The 25,279-nt window shown below is 38.8% G+C and overlaps 1 protein-coding gene across 1 annotated transcript in view; it reads right to left on the reverse strand.

Annotated features, from left to right (window-relative positions):
- The window catches only part of LOC128524381 (thrombospondin type-1 domain-containing protein 7B-like), a 216,146-nt gene that overhangs the window by 64,711 nt on the left and 126,156 nt on the right, over window positions 1-25,279 (reverse strand). The window contains exons 13-15 of the mRNA XM_053496943.1: window positions 19,252-19,443; window positions 13,618-13,884; window positions 11,351-11,529 (exon numbers count right to left, since the gene is read on the reverse strand). Of these exons, the coding sequence (XP_053352918.1) occupies window positions 11,351-11,529; window positions 13,618-13,884; window positions 19,252-19,443 (638 nt within the window). The remainder of the gene's footprint in view (window positions 1-11,350; window positions 11,530-13,617; window positions 13,885-19,251; window positions 19,444-25,279) is intronic.

The following is a 25,279-nucleotide window of genomic DNA, read 5'->3' on the forward strand; positions in this document are numbered from 1 at the left end:
ATTCTTTTTCAACATGCTTCATTCATTTTTACATCTGCTTTTCTTTTTTTTAACACACATACTGTACACTCACTCCATTTAATTTTAAAAGTAATGTTACCGTGATGAGTTTATATTAAAATAATAATATAATATTCTGTCCCATAATCATGGTGTAATTCTACTGATTTATAGTGTGATTGTTCTGTAAAAAGAGAAAAACTTTAAAAACAAATCAGGTTTCTAAGAGAGAGAGAGAGAGAGAGAGAGAGAAGGAGACTTCATACGGTCTCTGTTTTAACTTTTGCTGCTTCTACTGACGACTCAAACTTTGAGATATTCTCTGAAAACAAAAGTTTAAGAAGGGTTTGACGGGTCAGAACATTGCTCCTGCCCTCAGAACCTGTAGAGCATGAAGAACATGACGGCAGAGGTAAAGGTAAAAGAGGGTAAATAAGGAAGGAGGGACACAGAGGGAGATGAAGAACAAGAAGATGGATGAGAAAAATAACAGGGACAGGAATGAAAAGACGGACAGATACAGAGTGATACAGTCAAAGTGGTTTCAGTAACACGTTCAGTATGGAAACATTACAGAGCTCTCTCTCTCTCTCTCTCTCTCTCTCTCTCTGTCTCTCTCTCTCTCTCTGTCTCTCTCTCTCTGTCTCTCTCTATGTCTCTCTCTATCTGTCTCTCTCTCTCTCTCTGTCTCTGTCTCTCTCTCTCTCTCTCTCTCTCTGTCTCTCTCTCTCTCTCTCTCTCTCTCTCTGTCTCTCTCTCTCTCTCTCTCTCTCTCTACAGATGTGTCTCTTGGCTGTAAGTATTTCTCCAGGTCGTAATAATCTTTTCAACACCATGTTTTAAGAGATGAGCGAGTGATGATCGAGCGAGTGATAAACGCAGTAAAGTCCCCGGAGAGTCTGATTTAAACACGGTGATCACAGGCCGCATTAAACACACACTCTTCTCCTCCATCGGTGAGGAAGAACGACAGAATAAACGAGTAGAAGACAGAGGAAGACGAGTTCTCTCAATCGCTCAGCTTTAAATAAAGTCTTTCTCGCTCTCTCCTGATCCATCTCGTCTCCTGTGTCCCTCCATTGTTTCCTTTCATCTCTCTTCCACTTTGTTCTCTCGCTCCATCTAGATATCCATCTTATCTGTTTATCTTTCTGTTTCTATTGATCTTCCCGTCTTTTTTTCCCATGTCTCTCTCACTCAAACCCTCTCTTCTTTTCTTTTTGTTATTTTTGCTTCATTCCTTCGTTCCCTTTGAACTTTCTTCCATCCCTTCGTCTCTCTTTGCATCCTCGCTGTCTGCCTCTATCCCTCTTTCTCTCTACCTCTTTACCCTGAATTTTTATCTCACTTCTTGTCACCCTGGTCATTTTTATTCTCTCCTGCCTTCTTTCTCTCCATAACGACTTTCAATTCCTCACTCTCATCTCTTTCTTTTCTTCTCTTCATCTCTCTAAATCCTAAAGAAACTGGAAAAGCGAAAACTCCTCTTTCCTGTGGATTAACAAAAAACAACTTTGTATCACTTATGTTGTTTGCTGAACAACAAATTTGATTAGTCAGTAGTTTTAGGTCATGTCCAGCATCCACTGTATCCTGTATCCCTGTGAATGAGCTGTTGCTATGGAAACAATAATGTATGATAAAAGTTTTATTGATGCTGTTAGAGAAAATTAATCAACACCTGCTGATTAATCAGAGTGCAGGATTGTACCAGAGTAGTTTTACACCCACCACCATGTGTGTGTGTGTGTGTGTGTGTGTGTGTGTGTGCCTTAAGATGATCCCCCACCACATCCAGGTAAGAATAAGGTAGTAAAAGTACAGGTTTTTCATATGTAGCAAGTAGAAGTATTGCATACAGAAAATACTTTACTTTCAGTACTAAATCCTCACGACACACACACTTTACTCAACTCCGAATATTCCAAACCTCTGTCTTAATGCTATGGATTCCCAAAACCCAAAGACTCTCACCTTGCCTAAGAACCCAGGCACCGTATCAGATAAGATGAACAAACAAGCCCATAAAAGTACATTTTTTTCAAAGTTATTTTTAACAAGCACACAGGAGTTTGGGCTCGGAGACAAGCTCTGTATTTAAACAGTCATCACGGACACCAGATGGTCCACTATCCCTGTGTTGTGTGAGATGAGGCCGAGCAAACACTACGGACTGTCTGGGGGCCGTGACGTCTGCTTGGAGAACTCTTGGTCTCTACACTAGACAAGTACTGAAAGTTCCCTGTGTTCATACGAACACCGTTCTGTACATTAGTCTCTGACTCTGGATACACCCCCGAGGCAACATCATCACATTTAATAAAACACTCTCTCTTCATGAGCTCAACACGTGCTGCAATCTTAATCGTCTATCAGCAGATGATTCGCCTCGTATGCGTCGCCGAGGCAGATTGTGAACTTTCTTCAAACCCTATTTGTTATTTCACCGTCATCACATCGTGTGCACGTGTCTAATGACCGGACCACCTGCAGACCGGCGCCGAACCCGCTTAGGAGGGAAAATGCCTGATTCCATGAGTCCACATGTCTGATTTGCGTTTTCGTGAGTTAATTGTATTTCACCATCCAATCTTATAATTAGAATTATATTTCTTGAACAATATTCCGTCCTTTTTTTATATTAATATAATACATCATCATTAAGCTGGAGCAAAACGACGATGCAAGCAGGAAGCGTCTACAGTGTCTCTGAGCGATCGCTGGCTTCACATCTTTTTTAAGGAAATAAATCGCAATGCTAGTTTCAGCTTAGCTTATGCTTAAACTTTAAACACGATTACTGTACTTACATCGTGAAGGTGGCATTTATTACCAGACACTGAAACTGACTTTTATATGTCATTGATCATTATTTCTGCTTCACAAAGAATAAGGATGATGTAATATTATTGTACTAAGTGATTTCTTAAACCTGTCCATGTCAACACTAAACACGTGATTTGGGAGATTTTTTTACTTCTACAATCCACCGTTCCTTTTGATGGCTGATATTTCTCCCGAACAGACTTCCTCTGATCTTGAGATCGTCTCGGTTCAGCAGAGGTGGCAGAAGTACACAAACTTAATATTTAAGACAAAAGTAAAAGTACTAAGTCATAAAAATGTAGAAAAAAAGTAGAAGTACCACTTCGTCTTTCTTTACTCAAGTGGAAGTGCTAAGTATGTCCTTTAAAATGCACTTCATGTACAAAAGTGCAAAGGAAACTGATTTTCCTGGATATCTCTCTGACCGAGTAACAGATAAACAGAATTTGAAAGTATTTTAAACACAAGTGAAGCTGATGCTGTTTATACCATGAATGCATTTTACATTAATTAAACTCCTGAAAGCAGCATCGTCAGCCTCCCTTTATTACTTTACTCACTTTGCTTGTTATTGCTTTCACCAAAATATTATAATTAAAAGCTTGTTATAAAAAGTGACGTTGTTATTGATGTAAAACACAAACCAAACACGCAAAACTTCACACAACATCAGCTATTTATTTAGATCACTTCCAATCCTGCCTTCCAATCCAGTGCACTTGAAAAAAGGACCCAGAAAAATCCACATCTAGCAGGTAGAAGTGTAATGTATCACATGTGGAAAATACTGTGTGTCCGTGGGGACCTGAGACTGTGGAGGCCAAAGCATGCCTCAACCATGGTACTGTAGGACGTCCAGTCAACACGTTCATTCAGGAGCGCCAGAGCATCCTAATCTGCATGTCGTTGGACTGTGGGAGGAAACCCGAGGACCTGGAGGAAACCTACCAAGCCCATGGCGAAAACATGCACACAGACCCCGAGGTGGGAATCGAACCCAGACTCCAGAGGTGCGAGACGATAGTGTTAACCACAAAAACACTTAAGCACAGTAGCAGAGTATTTGCAATTTGTTACTGGCCACAATGTGCACGTGTGAGAGCTCCCGATCTCTTATCTCTTACAGACGTCCATGCTTTAGTCATGTCTGCTTTCCGAATACTAACATGTGCACTTTCACTACTGAATCCTCGCACTTTATTTAACTCTCCTACACACCCCTGTCTTAATGTTGTGGATTCCCAAAACTCCAAAACTCTCCCCTGGCCTGAGACCCCAGACACTGTATCCGAGGACGCTCAAATAAAAAGAAAAGGCAAGTTTCCGCTCAGTCTTGGCAAAAAAAAAAAAAAAAGATAGAGCGAAGTATTAAAGACGGAGTGTGTGCAGGAGAAGGTGTTACACATAAAGCATCGTCAGTGCTCAGATTTTAAATCGTACTGTATAGAGGAAAGGATTATAAACAAGGCACAAGAGGAACATACTGTCTGAGTGCACAGGGATTAGTAGAGAAGGAGAGGATGTACGGCTGACGGGGAGTAGAGAGCATGATTTTAAGGGTTATGTACTTGGGGTTTAGGTGTTGCTAAGAAGCGGCACATCTGGAGTTTATATGAAGAGAACTGTGATAATCCCGAGAGCCTTTGGATAAACATATTTAGAGAATAATGCAGGAGTGTACAGTATACGAACAGCTCGTGCCAAAATTCATGAGCTGAGATACGATGTTTGTTCATAACACTTCACCTCACCAGCTCAACACATATTATATTTTTACTAAGGAAAAAAAAAAAAAAAACATGGAGATGTCAAATCTGTTTCAAATACTTTATTGCTGAAAGGAAAAGCTGAGAAAATTTAATCCGCTATCACGTCTCTCTTCAGTTTGGGTTTTTCTTTGCTTGCTTACTATTTCATTCTTGTTTGGTTTTCTCTGGACAAACTTTCGAATGAACCGGAACTGGAGCCTCCTCGCTCGACATCCCAGCATCAGCACCTGACCTCGGTGCTCTGTATCTGAACTGAACAAACACAAATCCCCCGAGCCACGCCCAAACATGGTGGAAAGAGAAGGGTGGAGTGTTTATGGGCACAGCTTTGGAAGGTGTCCACATAACTTTGGCCATTGCTTAAACTAGCGGAACTAGTGGAGTATCGAATCTATGATACACGCTAACAAATAAACAACAATTAAACAAGGCACCATAAGAGGTGGAATAGCCCTCCTACTTACTCATGTGTTTAGGAATAACTGGGGTAGCACACTGACTGTAGATATACTAATACGGTAGATGGACAAGCTTCCATCATGTTACTAAAATATACACTCATCCGGTACATCATGCCAGCACTAAACCCTGCTCAATTGGTACTAAGGGGCCTAAAGTGGACCATCCTTTCATACTGTTAATAAACCCTGACCCTGACCCTACCCTCCGCAGAAATCGAGACCCACCAGACCACACTGTAGTTTTTTCCAATCATCTATTAATTATTTATTAATTATAAATTAATTGCTGTTAAGAATTTAACTCATTAAAACTGATCTGAAACTTGTTTTGCATAATAATTCTCCATAGCATGCTGCAGTTATTACCATGTGCACCACAAGAGGACGCACTCTAAATAATCTGTTTCATCTCCTACTGTAAATGAAAATGGGATTTGAACCTGGCACCTTTCAAGCCATAGTCCAATGCCTTAACCACTGAGCTACCCCTGACCACTATATAGGTATACTGATACAAAAACATTATTCTTAGCCTTAATGCTAACACAGGATGTAGTCTAGGTCTATTTGTAACATTCCTGTTGTTCCTGTGGTCATCTCTCTCTCTCTCTCTCTCTCTCTCTCTCTCTGTCTTTCCACACACTCACAGCGATGCCATTTTGTTCAGCTCACTTTGATGACCTTCCACTTCACCTAAATGGCATTTACCCGGCTTGCCTCCTGGAGCACACACACAAACACACACACACACTCACATTTACGAGCGTGGCTCGACTGAAAACCTCCCGCAGCGTCAACACACACTCGCACACAACGCTCTCATTTGCACGCTGTTACCAATAAGCATTCATCTCGCCCTTGTCTAGAGCAGAAGAGACATTATCCGGGCCGAACTCGGTCCAGGGGCCACAAAGAGACCGTTAGCGTCCATTTAGCCATCTGTGCTAATCACGCCAGAGGAACGCCCCTGTATCTGTTGCACGCTCTCCAGAGTCATCTGCATGCTGACCTCCACACACCAACACGTCCTTTACTGACTACTCATGCATACAGAACTCATTCCCCACATCACTGAGACTTCCCCAGCTCGTTAACAACCTGGACTCTCATCAGCTCTGATCATACTCTAAAAAGCAAACAAACAAACAAACAAATGGATCAAAGGCTTTCACATCATTTTTTATTAACGTTAACCTCTTTAACCTTTAGATAAAAAAAGGTCTCGATGTCTAGTGTTTTCCCTCCAAATCTGGTGAAAATGTTTGATCTGTCCATGAAAAAAAGAAAAGAACTGAAGAACTTTTACAGAATATTGAGGCAGCAATTCAACACACGATTCAACAAACACGTGACTTAAACCCAGACAACAGACTAGCTTGATCCTTCCAAGGGCGGAGCGATTTCTAATTGTTGGCATGGACCACGTTGTCCATTTTTTAATTTGTTTTTAAGTTTGGTCTCAAGATGACTATATAGCTGTACAGTATAATGAACACAAATGAAAATAAACACTAATAATAATTGTCTAAATAAGACATTTGATTTAAATGTTTAGCTTCAACTCATAGTATTTTAGCTCTCTGATTTGATTAGCATTGCAAGCTAATCTGGGAATAATAAGATCTAATAATACTGTAGGTTGACAGACCGAAAACGTGTACAATGTTTTTAAGTCTTTGCATAGCAGGGAATTTACTTTACATTTACAACACTTCTCGTTAATCCTGGTGTCTCTGCATGCATATTGCATATTGTATATTTATGCAAAAATCATCTTGAATGACCCCTTATGGATGGAGGTCTGAACATCAGGGCAGCCAACACGCATCTTAAGCATCTTTTATTACTGTATGTAGGAAGACGACATCCTGTATATTTTTGAATAAAAGATACACCAAGTAATAAGCAGCGACATCGAGTCATCAGCAACCGCAGAGAGGAAACAACGAAGAGAAAAAGAGTGGAAAAGAAAAGTCCTCTCATCTGCCCTAATGCTCGTAATCGGCTTTTCAACCCACACTACTGACTGAACAGCGCACTAACAGACTCATTATGCTCTTACTCCGAGGGCCGGTTTGTTTTTCGCCGATCCTGTGGAGAGCGGCTCCAGTAAACCCGGGGATAAAAACACAACATCATCTCCATTAAAATAATAATAATAGCGCTGATGCTTGTTTATGTCCGGGGTAATAATGCGAGAGCATGCTACAGCACGCTGCGCCGACGGAAACCGCGCGATCCATTAGTGTGGGAATGAGCAGGGAGGCAGAGAGAAAAGTTCAGTGGACTGATAAATACATAAATACACAAATAAATAAATAAATAAATAAATAAGACTTTTTAAAATAAATGTGTAAATAAATAAATAAATAAACCGTACTAAAACAAATGTGTAAAATAAAATAAAATAAATAAATAAAAAAATTTAATACACCTTATTAGTAAAACAAACGTGTAAAATAGATAAACGATTGATTGAATAAATAAATAAATAAATAAATAAATAAGCCTGACTAAAACAAATGTGTAAAATAAATATATGAAAAAAAATACGACTTTTTAAAATCTATGTTTTAATAAATAAATAAATGGAAAAATAAGTAAAGAAATGAATACACCTTATTAAAGCTAATGTGTAAAATGGATAAACAAACGATTGAATAAATAAATAAATAAATAAATAAAGAAATAAGCAAGCCTTATTATCAAATTTGTAAAATGGAGACCAAAGAGGAGATTAATGGATGTAGAGAGAGAGGACATGAAGTTAGTTGCAAGGGAGAGAGTTAAATAGATAGATAGATAGATAGATAGATAGATAGATAGATAGATAGATAGATAGATAGATAGATAGATAGATAGATAGATAGATAGATAGATAGATAGATAGATAGATGGATGGATGGATGGATGGATGGATGGATAGATAGATAAATAAATAAATAGACCCTCCTTTACCAAATTCATTAACAAACAATCAAACACAAACAAGCAAATAAATAAATAAATAAATAACCATTACTAAAACCAATTCTTAAAATATAAACAAACAAACAAACAAACAAACAAACACCCCTTTTAAAACAAACATAATACTCAAGCAAACAAATCAGTAAATAAATAAATATGGGCGGTGCGGTGGGTTAGTGGTTGACACTGTCGACTTGCACCAACGGGTTCTGGATTTGATTCCTGCATCTGTTGTGTGTGGAGTTTTTTAAGTTCTCCCACAGTCCAAAAACATGCAAACTAGGATAACTGGTGTCCCAAAATTCCCCATAGTGTGTGTGTGTGTGTGTGTGTGTGTGTGTGTGTGTGTGTGTGTGTGTGCCCTGTGATGGATTGGTGTCCTGTCTAGTCCATGAGCGAGTGAGTGAGATGAATAAACAAATAAATATAATTGTTAAAATATAAATAACCAAACATATAAAATATTTTTAAAAAAACACTAAATCTATTTTTTTAAAGAAACAAGCAAATACTTTGTTTATTTACCAATTTATTATTATTGCTTAGAAATTATTACAATTGTTTTATTTTGCTGTTTAAAGAAAACTAATCTTTCCTGGCATGTGTGTGTTTCACAGCGTGGAGTAGCTACAGCTCGGATTGGACATCAGCACTATGTTCACCCCAATTCATTTTTCATCCAGTTCCCACTAACCTTTTAAAATCAAAACCAACATGAGCCACGCAATGTTTGAGTGATTATTCACAAGACAGAAGAGGCTCGTTGTTTTCCGCATGGTGAAATATTACTTTCCCAAAAGACACACAAAAACAGAACCTACGTTTTTGCTTGTGATTTATATACATGCTGGATTTACAACATTGCTCTTTGAGTGATCTGTGTATTCAAGCAAGTAATAATTACATCATTTTGTTTCAACCTAATGCTAATGATCCGTATAGTGTGTCTCACTTTGTGATCTACAGTATCAGTGCAAGTGCTAATCATTTGGAGGTTTGTAGGAAAATGTCACACCACTAACCTTACATCAACTCCACTTTAGTGTCTGAACTCAACATTTTAGCTTAATTATGCAACACACACATGGCATGGGGGAGAACATAAAAAAAACATAATTGTGGAAACCATTGCATCTAATCAGTCCCGTGAGACTCACTGTTCTTGCCAGGAACACTCATGGGAATTATAATAAGTCTGGAATGACACCAGGCTCATCACCAACACAAACTGTACTTATTATATACCAAAATTAATTACTAAAATAATTACCAGTTAAAAATGTTAATAGATATGTTAAACCACCACTGCCTGGCTGAAAAAAGTAATTCAGTCACCTTTAACTTTGACCACACACACACACACACACACACACACACACACACCAGTTCATGTATGAAAAGGATTCCTCACACTCTGAGTCCTGGAATATGTCTGTTCCATCAGTGAAGAAACCCTCCATAGATGTGATCCTCTGGTGATTCAGTACATTCAGGTGGTCAGCTGACTTCATTTTATTGCCCCATAACGTTACTGAGTCTAGACCTGAGTAACTGATCAACCCCAGATCATAACACTGTCTCCAGAGGCTTGTACAGTGGACACTATGCATGATGGGAGCATCGCTTCGTGTCCTTCCCTTCTCACCCTGACACGCCCATCACTCTGGAATAGGGACTCAATCAGGACTCATCAGGTCACATGACCTTTCTCCATCATTCCAAAGTCCAGTCTTTATGCTCCCTAGCTTCTTTTCTGATGAGTCTCACTAACAAGTGGTTTTCTTATGGACACGCAGATGTTCGGTCCCAGTCCTGTGAGTTCTCACCACAACTTTCCCTATTAAACATAGCTCTGATTTCCACTATTGATATTTTATCCTGCCACCTCATCAAGCATTTAAGTGCTCTCTGTTCATGTTGTTTCTTCAGATCACATGGTGAGGGTTTAATAATGAATTGGATTGTACCCAATTCCAGTCAATCTAGTTTGATCTCCTTAGTTGTTTTTTTTGCTTGATGTGGGACAATATTCCGACCCTGCTGAAACAGTGACTTCCTTGTTAACCAAGAAATTATAAAGCAAAGAAGAATATATTTCCAGAGCAGTGAAAGGTTTCCATGGTAACAGGGGAACTACAACAGTAAATGGTGGAACTTTATTTCACGTAATACTTCAACCATATTTTAGTAATTACTCACTATTAACAAAAAGGCAAAAGTAACCATTCATCTGTCCATCACAAGTCATAGGCAGAGCACAGACTTAAAATATATTGACTTTATATTGTAGTCTGACAGTTTATACGGTAACTCTGACACATTCACACATAAATTAATAAAAATCTTAATCTTTAACACATACATGTACAGTATGTCATCAGGTTGAACAGGTGAGTATGACTGGCCAAGCTGGGCATATCAATAAAAAAAAAAAATCACAAGGTGTTCAAGTTTACAGAAATGCCTGTAAATAGGGAAACCTTATTTCATGTACTAGATTAACTGGATTTTATTTGACAAATGTCATCAAACTGGGTTTTAGCCATCACTTAATACGTACATATCACTCAGGATGAGTCCAAGCTTTTTACAAATTATTGCTATAAATCAGATTCAGCTACGGCTAATCAGGAATGACATTTATACTTGATGAAGCCTTGTTGTTCTTCTCTAATCGAATGAATTAAACAAAAATCTCATTAAGTCAGGTTGTTATTCAAAGATGATCGAGTGCACAGCATCTGTCATATTTCAAATTCAAAACTAAAACTTGCCAGCATGTTTTTCTTTATAGCTCGACAAAATGTAAGCATTAATTAATAATTAATACGCTTTATTTTATATTAGCTATAGGCTTATGTTAGCTAGGTTGCTAATGAGCTTGACTAAAGGATATTTCTAAATGGCTCATGTTTAATTTATTAAACAATCGAGTTAGCCATGTTAATAAAAAGCTTGGCTGCTGGCACCTTACAGTAAATAATGATGTGTAATGACATAATGACATGGTTGCTATCATAATGTCGGTAATGTAGCTATTAATATATCATATAACTTAATATTACAATATAAGAATGTAATATTATCATTAGCTTTCTTCCTGGGTAGTTTAGTAGTAAATATGTCAACTGATTATACTGGTGTAAAAAGAATATAAAGAAAACAAATTGGAAATAAGTGATAACTGATGATCAGTTTTGTTGTTTATTATTTCAGCTTATAAGTAAATCCTAACCTCAACCGATCAGAACTACACACCAGTCAGTATAAATGTACAAATGTACCAGTTGCTGAGGACGGTGTCCTCTCCCACTCACACCTCACCTGATTCCTCAGGTCAAGTCTGGGACAGGGCCGTCCCCCATTGAATGGTTTCTCCCGTAGCCATCTGGAGCGAACCCTTAGCCCGCTGCCGCAGGACACACTGCAGGGGGACCAAGGGGACCAAGAGCTAAGACGACAGTCCAGGGGACAGGGGACAGAGCAAGGTTCCTCCTGAAGCTCTGGGGAATATAGGGAGAGAAGAGTCAGGGAAAAAGACAGCAAGAATTGAAAGAAAATAAAGGGAATGTAACAAGACACAACAGGGTTTCTCATTTCCTATAACGCTTACCCTGTACATGGTCAAGGGAGGCCTAGACCAGAGGTGTGGACTCGAGTCATGTGACTTGGACTTGAGTCAGACTCGAGTCATGAATTTGATGACTTTAGACTCGACTTGACAAAATATAAAAAGACTTGCAACTCGACTTGGACTTTAACATAAATAACTTGGACTTTCACTTGGACTTGCGCCTATTGACTTGTAAAGACTTGCTACTTCCCATAAAAAGCCCAAAGATAAAAAGTATGTTAACACAGACCGCTCTATCTCTGTTTATGTGTCTGTGCACGTGTGTGTGACAGAGCGCATGCGCGCATTCGGCACAACATCCAATCAAAGTACCGTAGATTCTTTTGATTTGACAGCGTCCAACACGTGACAACAACGTGCACGCGCCAGTTCGCGAAATGATACCGAAGGTAGTTTCGTTTGGCTATAAAAATTACGAGGTGGTCAACAAAAAACGAATTGTAGTATGTAAACCATGCGGGTCGAAGATTACAGATGGAGATGCCACAACTTCCAACTTTGTTTTACACTTGGAAGTTGCACAAAGAAAGCTAAGTTTTGAATAAATGTCAAGACTACCTTATCAGATAAGTAATTTACTAGCTGCATGTTTATATTAATGAGACTGTACATTTCCTCAATGAGAACGTCGCCTTTTAAACACTATAATAAAGTGGAGACATGTTTGAAAAGGTTCTGGTTACATTTTTGAAAGTAGTTAAACTTACTGAAAAGTATATTTTTTGTGGTGATACATTTAAGTAAAGTAAAACTGTTTGGAGGACTATATTTTTGAGACAATTTCAGAAAGTTGGTTCAGTTTTTCAGACCTGTTTTGCAATACAAGGTCAACTTGTTCTTGTGCAATATGCTGTGGAGATGAGACGCAGCACTGTTCAGCACTTTTTCAGAAAATTACATTTGTATTTTTATGTATCTGAGCAATGTTCTTATATAAAAAAAAGGTTTGTTTAATAAATACAGATCTTACAACCATACATAATCTGTATACATTTAATTTTTCTGCTAAAAAGACTTGAAAAGACTCGAAAGTCAAACCGTAGGACTTTGGACTTGACTTGAGACTTGTTGAGGCCTTTGACTTGGGACTTGACTCGGGACTTGAGGGCAATAAATTGAGACTTACTTGTGACTTGCCAAACAATGACTTTGTCCCACCTCTGGCCTAGACCATCTCAGGGCACACAAAAAAGGGAGGCATACTCACACTACAGAGAATTTGACAATGCCAATCAGTCTACTCTGCATGTCCTTATACTGTGGGAGGAAACCGAATTACCTGAAGGAACCAGCAAGCACACAGAGAACATGGAAACTCCCTGCGTGGTAATCAAATCCTTGACCCTGGAGGTATGAGGCCACAGTGCTAACTGCTACACCACCAGGCTGACCAGATACACTACCAAACTAAGAGAAGCAAAATAGCAATGGTGTAGTCAGCTGTTGCTGATTAGGGAATGCCCTCAACAGACGGTTGGGAATTGGATATGACTGAATTACAGTAGGGACATGGGTTGGGTTGGTCAAGCTGTCTGTCGAACTGGTCCGGATTTTTGAAGAAGTGGTAGGCAGTGGGCGGAGTTTTGTTGGAAGTGAACTGATTGGTCAAGAAGGAGAAGCAGAAGCAGCTGAGGTTGTTCTGGCTTCTTGAGGGAGAGCTAGTTTTTGTTTAGGACTTTCTGTAGGAGTGGGGGGATTGGTTGGACTCTTAGAGAAAGAATGGTCAAACTATGTGCTTAACCTTACATGTTCAAGACATTTTGTAAAAGCAGAGTAGAACTGATTAGTCATTCAGAGATAGAGTGCAATTGGTCATACTTTTTGTGGAAACTAAAACTGGTGTGGAATAAAATCAAGAGCATTCCAAGTAAGTGTACACTATCTATGATTCTGGGGTAGTATCTACTGTGAGGTCATTCTCCAACCTTCTGGGTCAATATAAGTGGTTCAGACTGACCTGTCTCTGCACAGAGAGATGGCTCGAGGAGGCGCCCCAGTTGGTCAAGGCAGGCCATTGCGTGGTAACGTTTTCCCTCTCCACATTCACGTACTTCCTTTTCCCCTCTCCATCCATGTGCCAAGAGAGGGGGCGGGACACTAGGCAGGATACAGACTGACCAGTTCCCCCAGGGCTCTGAGACCACCTCGTCACACACACATGGCTCAGATTCCACTAGTGGATACATGTCTTCCTTCAGACAGCGCTCTCGCTTCCTGCTCCGCCCTAAGAAGGAATATATAAGTTAGGGCACTCACAGACAGATTTTTTCTACTATATAATATATAATAGAAAAAATATATGATTAGTTTTAGTTGTCACTCCCGTTATAGCTGCTATTAACCGCTGCTCCATCACTATCACAAGCCATTCTCCTGCAAAACATTTTAAAGAAGGCTGTACATCCATACATGATAATCCCGCCCATGGTTAGCTTGGAGCACACTGCAGTTGTTTATGTGAACATTTAGTGAGACATTGGCTACTTGTGGAGGAGACGCATCGATATGTACAAACTGTTATTCACTAACACCACATGCACAATACACAATACAGGAACTCGGCTAGGAGTTACTGCCACATCACACCGTTACTATCCTGACCTCCCTCCAAGCCATTTTCATATTTTATGGCCATTAAATGAGTTCCTGGGAGGCCAGCGTTTCAGACATGACGCAGGCAGACCGATCATTACTCCAGCATACTGAGAAAACTTTCTCCTTGATGGTGTCCAAGCACTAGTGAAACACTGGGATGAGTGCATTAGTGTAGCAGAGGGTTATATAGAGAAATAAAGGGAGTGTTTACTCTCAGGACTGTGTTCTGTTATTCCCAGTTTGACTCGAACACCCCTCAAATAAACTTGTGATATAAACAAAGTGCTGGACTTCTTTAGCCTCAGTATTATAATTAAATAACGTCACTGTGTAAGACTTTTTTTTTTTATCCAGGCATCTTAGGACTCCTAAGATAGAAGCTTAATCTCTTTAGCTTAGCATCAACTTTAAAAGATGAAGTTGGTTTATGGAATTCAGGGTAATATTGTGCATATAATGCAAAAAAAGGAAAAAATCTTTTAAATCACTACTGCCAACACTTGGTCTAGCACCTTGGATAATGTGTTAGCATGCACACTACAGTATCACCAGTGCACCACTTCATTTGCAGCATAAAAAAGCAGAGTCACTTCACACAGCCGAGAAATCACAGCCGGATTTAACCTTCAGGCATGCGAGAACCCCATACTGAGCTTTAATCGCATCGTAATCGGTCAACTTCACCACCTGCGTCACTCAGCACGCTGCCTCTGGCTTTATCTCTCGCTTCTGATCAAATATAAAGAGCAAATGATGAGACTTTACATCTGTTAGATTTTCCCAGTCACTCAAGTGATTAATGCACATTACGCCACAGTGGAGTTGAATTATGTATTCTGATTGGTCAGATTATTGTTTGACATTAGCAGCTCTGACAGTAATGCAATGCGCTCATTGTAATCCATTATCGTTTCTATAGCAACAGGTTAATCCACAGGGACATGTACAGCACACGCACCGCACAAACAGGTAAAGATCTAAAGTTTTCTCTTAGGAAATTTTTGCTACATCTAACGAAGCAGTCTCCAGTGTCAGCACTTTTGGAGACGAAGGTGCACCTGGTCATTCTTCGTTCTTTCTTTTTGGTGCACTAAGAGATCACTGGATACTTAAAGCTTTGTAGTTAAAATGATTTCCATTTCTGACAAGAATATACTAATGTTATAATAATAATACTAGCTCATTAACAGCACTTCTAGAGCAGGAGAATCACTTACTGTACACTGTGCTTTAAAGGTTTCCAAAAAGAAAGACTAAAGAAGACTTAAGGCTGTAGGACTCTAGGTCTTTCAGGGGGAGGACACTGAGTCCGCTCCCAGCAGGAGCCCTGATGTTGGATGAGCACTGTAATATGGTTGTAATAATGATGTAATGTTTTTTTAAAGTGCTCCGATAAAATGATGCGAAGATAACGTAGAATAAGCAACTCAACCACAAAACAAGCTATTCTAACCTTTATTTAAAGCGTTTATGGCCATAATTTTTTTTTTGCACTTTTTGCACAAATTCTGACCACGTCCATCTTTCCTTAAGTTTCTAACAGGATTAGAAATTCAGGTCAGAGATCAGGACGAACACAACAGCTTCCCACACACAGCGTGTGTATCTCACGTCCCATCATGCAGGACCTGTCATGGTCCTGTCACATCAGCACCATAGTGAAAAAGGCGTGGCACCATCTCCACCAACTCAGGTGCTTAAGAGACTTTCGACTGCCCTTCAAGGTGCTTAGAAACGCTTAGTCCTGGACCATAGAGAGCATCCTGATGGGAAACATCTCATCCTGGTTTGGGAACAGCACCCCATGCAGGACAGACGAGCTCTACAGAAGGTGGTGAGATCACTGATCACCGAGCTCTCTGACCTGCACATAATCTACAGCAATCTGTGCTGGACCAAGGCCAGGAAGATGGTGAAGGACCTCAGCCACCTCAACTATGGACTGTTCTCTCTGTTGCGGTCCGGAAAGCGATTCTGCTCCCTGAAGGCCGACACAGAGAGACTGAGGAGGAGCTTCTTCCCGCAGGCGATACGGTCTCTCAACCACAACACCACACAGGACTTTTCTTACACAATAAACACTCTCCCCACTCATACACCACTCATCACTCCGCACATTTGCACATGGCTTACATGTTACACACCTCTGGGACTTCTTGTGTCTGGACATTTTCACACAAATGAGGACTAACTGCACTCAGCTGTAAATGATCCTGTATAACTTATACATTTAACACCTTTCCTAGAACATTTCAATTCTATTTTATGTAATTTTTTTTTTTTCTGATTTCATATTTTATTGCTTTATTTAAATACTCTATTTTTTTTTTTTTTAAATCTAGGCCACGGGCGGTCGTATAAGCATTGCACTGCATATCGTACTGTTTACGGCTGTGTATGTGACAAATAAAATTTAAATTTGAATGTCACACGTCTCTTAGTGTTGTAATGTTCCTCTCTGTTTCGTTTTCTTCCAGAAATATTACCATGAGGTGCATCTCAGCTCCCAAATTACTCTACTGTAATATGGTGTTTGTGCCACATCAATGCTACATCACGTCCACTTTTACAGAACGCATCTGAGATGCTAAATGTTTTTTGTTTCCATTTTACACTTTTTGTCTGCTTAAAATAAAATGTAATATTGCGGTGAAGTGCTTCTGTTGGGACTGTTCTGTGCTTTGTATGTACATACAGTTACTAACATCAGCAGCTCGCCCCCTAGTGACCCAGTGGTAAACACACAGCATTGAGCTGACTACGAGGTCACCAGTTTGGCATTAATATTGTTTTGAAGTCGTTTTTGTGACATCGTGTTGGGGGGGGTGTTCAATGTTATCGCATCATCATGTGGTCAGCATTGTTCCGATGTCATTTTATCAAAATCTTGCAAAAACAACTCAGTACAAATACAAATATCGTTCATAATGTTGGCAAATAAATATAAACTAAACATTTTGACCAAAAAACAAACCAAAAAAAAAATACTTCTACAGCTAGGAAACATACAGCTTTAAAAAAAAAAAATAATAATCCAGGAATATAGATACACACTAGCTAATTACAGTGAGTGAATGAAACCACACCCTGTGCTGTCAACTATTTATTGCCTCATTCAGCAGGATCTGAAACACAACAACTCAAACGTCAAACTATTTTTGTGAAAAAGTTTCGAAAGTTGACTTCATCACCGCCTAAAACAAAGATCAGTGTTAGAATCATTTAGAAGCATTCCATCACCTTTAGAATGGCTGACTTTCTATTAAGGGCACTAACTAGGCATGACGTCTTGCGTTTGGAGCAGAGCCATTGAGGTTTAAACGGTGTCGAAGTGTTCCAAAGGGACTAATTCACTCCATGCTGCAAAAATGAGACGGGGAAAAAAGTGTTTTTAAACCTCATCACTGTCTCTCGTCCCTCCGCCTCCTCCCGGGCGACTGTGAGGTCTTCCTTTGCACTCATTTTCTGGTTATGACACTCATTCTCCATACTCAAAGATCACCTACTGTGAACAGCTCCAGCAGGAGATTAGAGCCGTTGCTGCTCTCGGGCTTCAGAACATTTGTTTTACCATCAATTTTTTTTCTCAATTTCATGATTGGGTGTCATTAAGATCAGAAGCTTCATAAATTATGTGTTTACTCTTACAAAAGAAAGAGCAGTGTATGATTAACCTGAACCACACACAAAAAAATCAATCTTTGCTTACATTTTTTAAAATCTTAAAATCCTGAAGCAGCAAGAAGAAAGCAGGATGGAAATGGAGTGTAAGTTTCTTTATAAATTTCTAATAATATTGATGATGGCCATGCGCTAACAGTCAGGGGCTTGAGGACAGTTTTGTTTCAAAGCATTTTTATTCTTCTGTATTTTGCAAGAACACTGCAGCTGTGAATCATGGGTATCGATTTGGAGCTAGTTTATTGTCACAAGCTCTTATATTTCTTAAAGATATTGAAGTATTAAAAACTTCTAAAAATGTTTCCAAAAGTGAAATTATGTTGTTCATATTTAAATCATAAAACTTGTGTTTTGTAAAAAGTAATATTTTTTCCTGCTATTTTTCTGCTCCACTCTCCAGTCCAGTAGGTGGCAGTAATGCTGATAAACTAAAAAAAAAAGAAGAAAAAGTTGCAGCACTAATCCAGTAAAGCAAAAAAAAATTATAATACAGCTGTACCTCAGCATACAAATTTAATCTGTCCCGGGGTGAGTTCTTAGAGTGAAAATTTGTATTGTGAAGCTCATTGACTCATAGAAAATAATGTAAATGCAGATAATCCGTTCTAGCCACAAAAAAATATTACCAATATTACCAACACTATAATCATATTTTTATGTTTGATTATATATGTTTCTTGCATATAAAATCAATCAAAGCATTTCTAAAAGACATGGAAATGAATTACAACATAAAATTAATAGATATTAAACCTCACTTAACCTTAATTTATGATTCCTAAAAAACAAAATAAACTAAAAGCGGCTCCCTTTTCTTCTTGCTACCACCTTTGATAACATTCTCATGACCTGTCTTCACTAAATCTTGCAAAAAATGCAAAAAAAAAAAAAAAAAAAGAAAGAAACAAATACCAAAAATACGTAAACTGGAAAATGGGAAAATCGAAATGGGGCGGGGCTTTCCAGGGTGTAAAGTAAAACATTGCCGGATTCATTCCACCTGTCAATCATTATTTATTTATTCGCTGATTGCCTCACAAAACCATACACAAACACACACTGATAATGTGTAGCAGCACAATCTGAAGTTTCATGTGAATAAAGCAAAAATGGTAAGATTTGTGAAAGTGTGTGATTGATGATGTGAGGTTCCTGGTGCAGTGAAAACATCTGACTGATAAAGCAGATCAGGATGATTTGTTAATGGCTAAAACTTTACAGCATGATGATGATAATAAAAGTGTGTGTGTGTGTGTGTGTGTGAGTGAGTGTGTGTGTGAGTGTGTGTGTGTTTGTGTGTTTGTGTGACTCTGACCTGTGACAGTGCGTTTGCGGGTGCGTGTCCCTTGACATCCTGAACACTCTGTGAATTTGGACCAGGGGCTGAAGGTGCAGTCGTCCTTACAGGAAATCCAGCAGCTCTGCACTTGAGGTGGCATCGGCCCCGCCCACTGTACACACTCCGACACGCCAACCAGCTCATCTTGCTCATTCATACAGCTCAGTGCTGATAACACACACACACACACACACACACACACACACACACACACATAGAAAGTGATTATAAATAGGTTAAATGTGTTATTAACAGACACAGTGTGTTCAGCAGGAGGACCAGAAAACTGGAGCTGTCCACTAGTTTCAACCTTACAGACACCAATAAAAATAAATAAATAAATAGAAATAAATAAATAAATAATCAATGACAACACTAATATGATTATTATTATTATTATTATTATTATTATTATTGTTGTTGTTGTTGTTGTGTTGTTGCTGCAGCCGCTGGTGCTGCTACGGTTGATGATTATGTAAAACAAACAAATAAACACATAATAAAAAATAATACTTATTAGTACTGTTGTAAGTACTGTAATTTTTTGATGCAAACACAAACAAATAAATAAACTGATGTTAAACAAACAAACATGTTGATGTTATTGATAATAATAATTATATATTAATAAACATGTTTGTTGTTGATGATAAACAAATAATCACACAAGCAAAGATAAATTTCTGTTAAACAAACTAGCTAAATAAATAAATAAATAAATAAATAAATATTAAATAAATGAAAAAAAAAACACTTTTTCAGGTCACAACATTCACGCTTTTTATCTCTACTTCCCATTTTCCTTTACTGCGCTTTTCAATTTTTTTTAGCAGTAATTTTTTTTTTTTTTTTTTTTTAAATACCAAAAGCTAAATAAAGTATTAAAAGTGTGTATTAAATTAATAAATTGGTAATAAAATAAAATCTTGTGACGGGTGCAACTGTGTCATTTTGCCACTGAGATATACAACTATTTTTTTTTTTTTTTTTTTACATTTAAACTCCGACTGTAGCCCCGCCTGGACATTTATGTCCCTTCAGAATAAAATGCCATGTGTGTGTTTTTCTCTCGTCCCTGATCGTCCCTTTAGCGTTTTCGTAACTCCACTTAGCATCTTCTCACTGAAGGATGGAAAATTATACGCTTCAGGCAGCAGCTAGCTTTTTCAGGTGCATCCAGGACACACTTCTCCCTCCCACTCATGCGTCCTAATGATTCTTTACTCAATGACAGGTTCTGACGAGACGAGCCGAGGCCCAGTCGGACGGCACACACTCCACGGATCGTTCCGCAGAGCTCTTGACATTTTAAAGCAGTTTTTCAGCATTAGCCTGAGCAGGCGGTTAGTGCAGTGTGTAGCGTGGGAGTGACGGGATGTGATCGCAGGCTTTGCAGCATCTCTATAAAGCTTATAAAATAGAAAGTTACACAACTATACTTTTTCTGCACTCGGCCAGTGAAACTGGTTAAAATCCAAGCAGGCAGTCTTGCATTTTCATTACACATTCGCTGAGAGCTGCTCTGTTCACCTAATGGCTCACACAAACACCACTGACCGAACGACTGATGACTTACACAACAGCAAAGTAGTGAGGATCACATCTCTTATAAGCATTACAGCCACTAAAGTTCGCTACGGAATAGTGACATCCTGCTTCATGATTATTATTATTATTATTATTATTATTATTATTATTAGCAGTATTATTACTATTATTATTATTATTATTAGCAGTATTATTATTATTATTATTATTATTATTATTATTAGCAGTATTATTATTATTATTATTATTATTATTATTAGCAGTATTAGTAGTAGTAGTAATAGTAGAAGTATTGTTGTTGTTGTTGTTGTTCAACAAACAAACTAATTACCAAACAAACAAAAACATTCTTCTTATCATCATCATCATCATCATCATCATTATTGTTGTTGCCGTTGTTGTTGTTGTTAAACAAACAAATGATCAATCAATAACAAATAAGTTAATGTCATTATTATTATTATTACTGTTATTGTTGCTGTTGTCTTTTTATGCAGTATAATAATAATAATAATAATAATAATAATAATAAGAAGAAGAATTAATATTATTTTTCATTATTGTTGTTGCTGCTGTTGTTAAAGAAAGAAACAAACAAACATACTACTACTACTACTACTATTAATAATAATAATCAGCTGGAATTAAAGGAAGACAGGAAAGATGACAAGCAGGAAGTCATGACAGGATAGCGGCAGGAAGTAGCAATAGGAGGGGAAAACAGATTTCAAGATAGAGTCAAGAAAACAAAATGAGTAAAGACTATATGCATAGTGTGGAGAAGTAAGGATTAGAGGCAGGAAGTGGATACAGGAAAAGGGAAGGAAATACAGAAGAGGAAACATGGGAATGAAGAAGGGACAGGAAGTAGGGACTGGAGATGAAAGATAAGAAAAATAATATCTTAAGAGAGGCAGGAAATAGAGGCAAAGACAGTTCAAGCAAGAAAGAGTAAGAAGAAGAAAGAAATAGAGACATGAAAGCAGCAGGAAGTGTGAACCAAAGAATCAGGAAGGACGAGATTAAAAAGAGACAGAAAGCAGGGAGAAGAAAAAGCAACAAGTGGAGAAGTATGAGTTAAAGGCAGGAAACAAGCAGAAGACAGAAACGTTACAGCAAAAAAAAAGACTTTCAAAAGAAGCAGAAAAGGTGTCATGAAAAAAAGGAGGCCATAAAACTGGACTACAACTCCCATCAGCCCCTGGAGCACAAGGAGTTTGTGCTTAATTTGCAAGTGTATTTACGTTCCTGGGGTTTTTATTGTGGTCTTCTGGTTGTGGTTAAAAATAAAAAGCAAAAAAATGGACCATGAAAATTACAAGAAATACAAACAAACCTATGAAGCAAAACTTTTTGCACCAAAAATTTGAGGCAGGAAAGAAGCTGAGGCAGAATAAAGAGTGTGTAGCGACAGAAGGCAGCAGGAAGCAGAGTCAGGAAAGAGTCATAAAAAAATAAAATGGAGAAAAGGTAAGGTAACCTTCTGCAGAGGCAAAAGTTAACAGGAAGTAAAGATATGTATATAGATGAATTGAAAAGGAGGATAAGGAAACAGGAAGGAAACAGGAGGTAGATACAGAAATGTAGCAGAAAGCTGAGCTACGAGAGCATGAGATACACAAGATGGGAAGAAACAGGAAGTAGGAAGCAAAGACAGGAGACAGGGAGACAGAAATGATAACAGGAAACCGTCAGGGAGGAACAGGAAGAGGAGGCAGGGCTGAATTGTTTGGTATGCTTCGTATTACGTTGGTTTATCTGGAATGTCTACGCTGTCATTTCCTGTGAAATTACCTGGAGTTAAATTGTTATAATTAATACCAAGCCTGCGACTTTGAGAGATTAAATCAAACTTAATGTTTCTCACACATATACACCCCCCCCCCCTCCCCAACACACACACACACCTGTTACTTCAGTAAAAAAAATCTAAATGAAACCCCATTCCCCCTGACGTCTGTGGAGAGGAGCACTACTGAGTCACACGTGGTTCGGCTAAACTCAGAGACGTGGGAGGAAGTTGAGGAAGACTGAGGCGGGTGAAACCCTCAGATGTTATGGACCTGAATACATTGTGGATCATTTGCCTTTTACATCAGGTGGAACAGGAAAAGATCAGGGATTCATGCGGAAAGAGTTTTGAATTGGTTCATGGCTCATTAAAGCTTTTTCTTGGTACGAGTGAAAGATTGTGTGAGTCAGAAAGTAGTAAAGAAGAAAGGGACAGGAGGAACAGACAGAAAGGGGAAGAGTGTAGAGACAGATAAATGGCAGTAAGTGGGGAAAGGAAAGAAGAAAAAATAGAGAAAGAAAAGAGAGACAAAAAGTAGAGACATAAAAGAGACAAGGTGGACGGGGGGAAAAGAGACAAATTAAGGAAAGGAAAGAGAAGTGCATTTGTCAAAAAAATAGACAAAGTGGAGACAGGAACGCAACAAAAAATCAGAGGAATGAAAAGAGACAGAAAGGAGATATTGGGGAAAAGAACAAGGTCAGAAGTAGAATCAGGACAGAGAGAAAGAAAGAAGACAAAGCAGATACTGAAAAGGGACAAGAAATACAAAAAATGGAAAGGAAATAAAAGAGAAAAATAAGAGACAAAAATATAGAGGAAAGAAGAGAGACAGTCATTAAAGAAAGCAAAACATAGTAGGGAAAGGAGACAAAAAGCAGAGACACAAAAGAGACAAAATAGATCCAAAAGGAAAGGGATAAAAAAATGGTAGAAAGTAAGAAAATGAAAGAGGTCAAAAGTAGAGACAGGAAAGAGACAAAATATTACCATCATCAGAATCAGCCAGGTTCTCACTACACCCTCAAAAAACTGGTTGAATGCAACGAGGACTTCTACAACTTGGCAGGGATGCAGTGGAAGTGTTATGGTAAGGACGTACTATTGTGTCCCTTGACATAAAGCTGCAGGGCTTCACATGGAGCCTTGTGAGGACATGGTTGACTAACATGCAGGAAGAACTTAGTAGTAAAGTGGGCAGTGAATAGTGAACCACAGCGACATGACTTCATTGAGGTATGAGCATGATGCAGGCAGGAAAGACTAGAGGCACTTTTTTTCCATTTTGCCCCCCCTCCTGCTGCGTCCTTCAGTGTTTTAAGGACAATTTATAGTCTTCATCGCAGTATGATAGGGGCCGTGGGATCTGGTCACTGATGGGAAGGTCAGGGGTTCAAGTCCCAGCACTGAGACACTGCCACTTTTGGGCCCTTAAACCTATCTACTCCTGGGAAATGGCTTTGACCCTGCGCTCTGACTCCAGCGTCCTAACTGTGCTGTGAGGGACATGCCATGAATAGCATCGACACTGTTCATTCAAAAAGACGCAAAAGACAAAAAGAAAGTCGAGACATGAATTAGGTGGAGAAACGAGACTAAAACAGAACAAGAGACAGAAAAGTGGTAGAAAGACAGGAATCTAAGATACAAGATGTTAGTGGAATGAGTCTCCAGTGTCGGCGCTTTGTAACAGTCCAAGGTGAAGCTGTCCTGTTTTTCTGTCATCTTACAGACAGATGAGTTTACTCTTCCTCAGTGACCACAGGGACGAGTTGCAACGAGGGAACGAGTGTTTGTAGCTGCTATAACGCGTTACATGTAAATCAGTGAAAGTTATTCTTTGATAAATATTAATGAATTGTAGGTGAGTAGCTGTGTGAACACTTTTTAAAAGAAATTAATCCAAATCAAAGCGAAAATCCACGTGAATTGTTTTATTTTAAAGCAGGTAATAAGGATTTCCTCTAAGTCGGGGGTTTAGCTCCTCACATCTCTCCTCCTTTGTGTCTTCTTAAACAGAAGAAGTGACACAAATGTCCATTTTTAGTACAATTATTTCTCTCTCTCTCTCTCTCTCTCTTCATCCCCCCTCTCTCTTTCTCCTCCATCTGTGCAGCATGTCCTCTTCTCCTCTCCCCTCCACAATCTGAGTCATTAAGATTTTATTCTTATCCCGACTTGTCACAGGCGTCAGCTTTAATAATGCAGGCGCTTACAAAGGTGACGGTGTTTGCTGACTGCTCAAAAGGACATGCCGGGGAACTTTTCTCACACGTTAGAAAGAACTCGTCAAACTTTTTCAGTTCCGCTCTCGTTAACAACACAGACTCGGGGGCACGAGCGACTCTGCACACCGCCTTTTCATCAGAAGTGACTGCTTTATAGGAGATTCTAATAAAAGTCTGTAATTGGGGAATCAAATTTTCGATTAAATGACTCACTATAAGGGCTTTACGACAGACAGATGCAGGAGCAGTGAGCTAGCTCTAAGCTATCCCATCAGACATCGACTCAGACTCACTGACTTTGTCCTTCTTTTGTACATAATTAGATGACTTTATACGATAAAAAGTATTTTTATTACATTTTCATGCTTTGCCATACAATCGTACAGGACGTTAATGCACGGCTAGCATGCACACTTAAAGCGCCATTCTTTAAATG

This window comes from Clarias gariepinus, chromosome 5, assembly GCF_024256425.1.
Source record: "Clarias gariepinus isolate MV-2021 ecotype Netherlands chromosome 5, CGAR_prim_01v2, whole genome shotgun sequence".
NCBI classification, from domain to species: Eukaryota; Metazoa; Chordata; class Actinopteri; order Siluriformes; family Clariidae; genus Clarias; species Clarias gariepinus.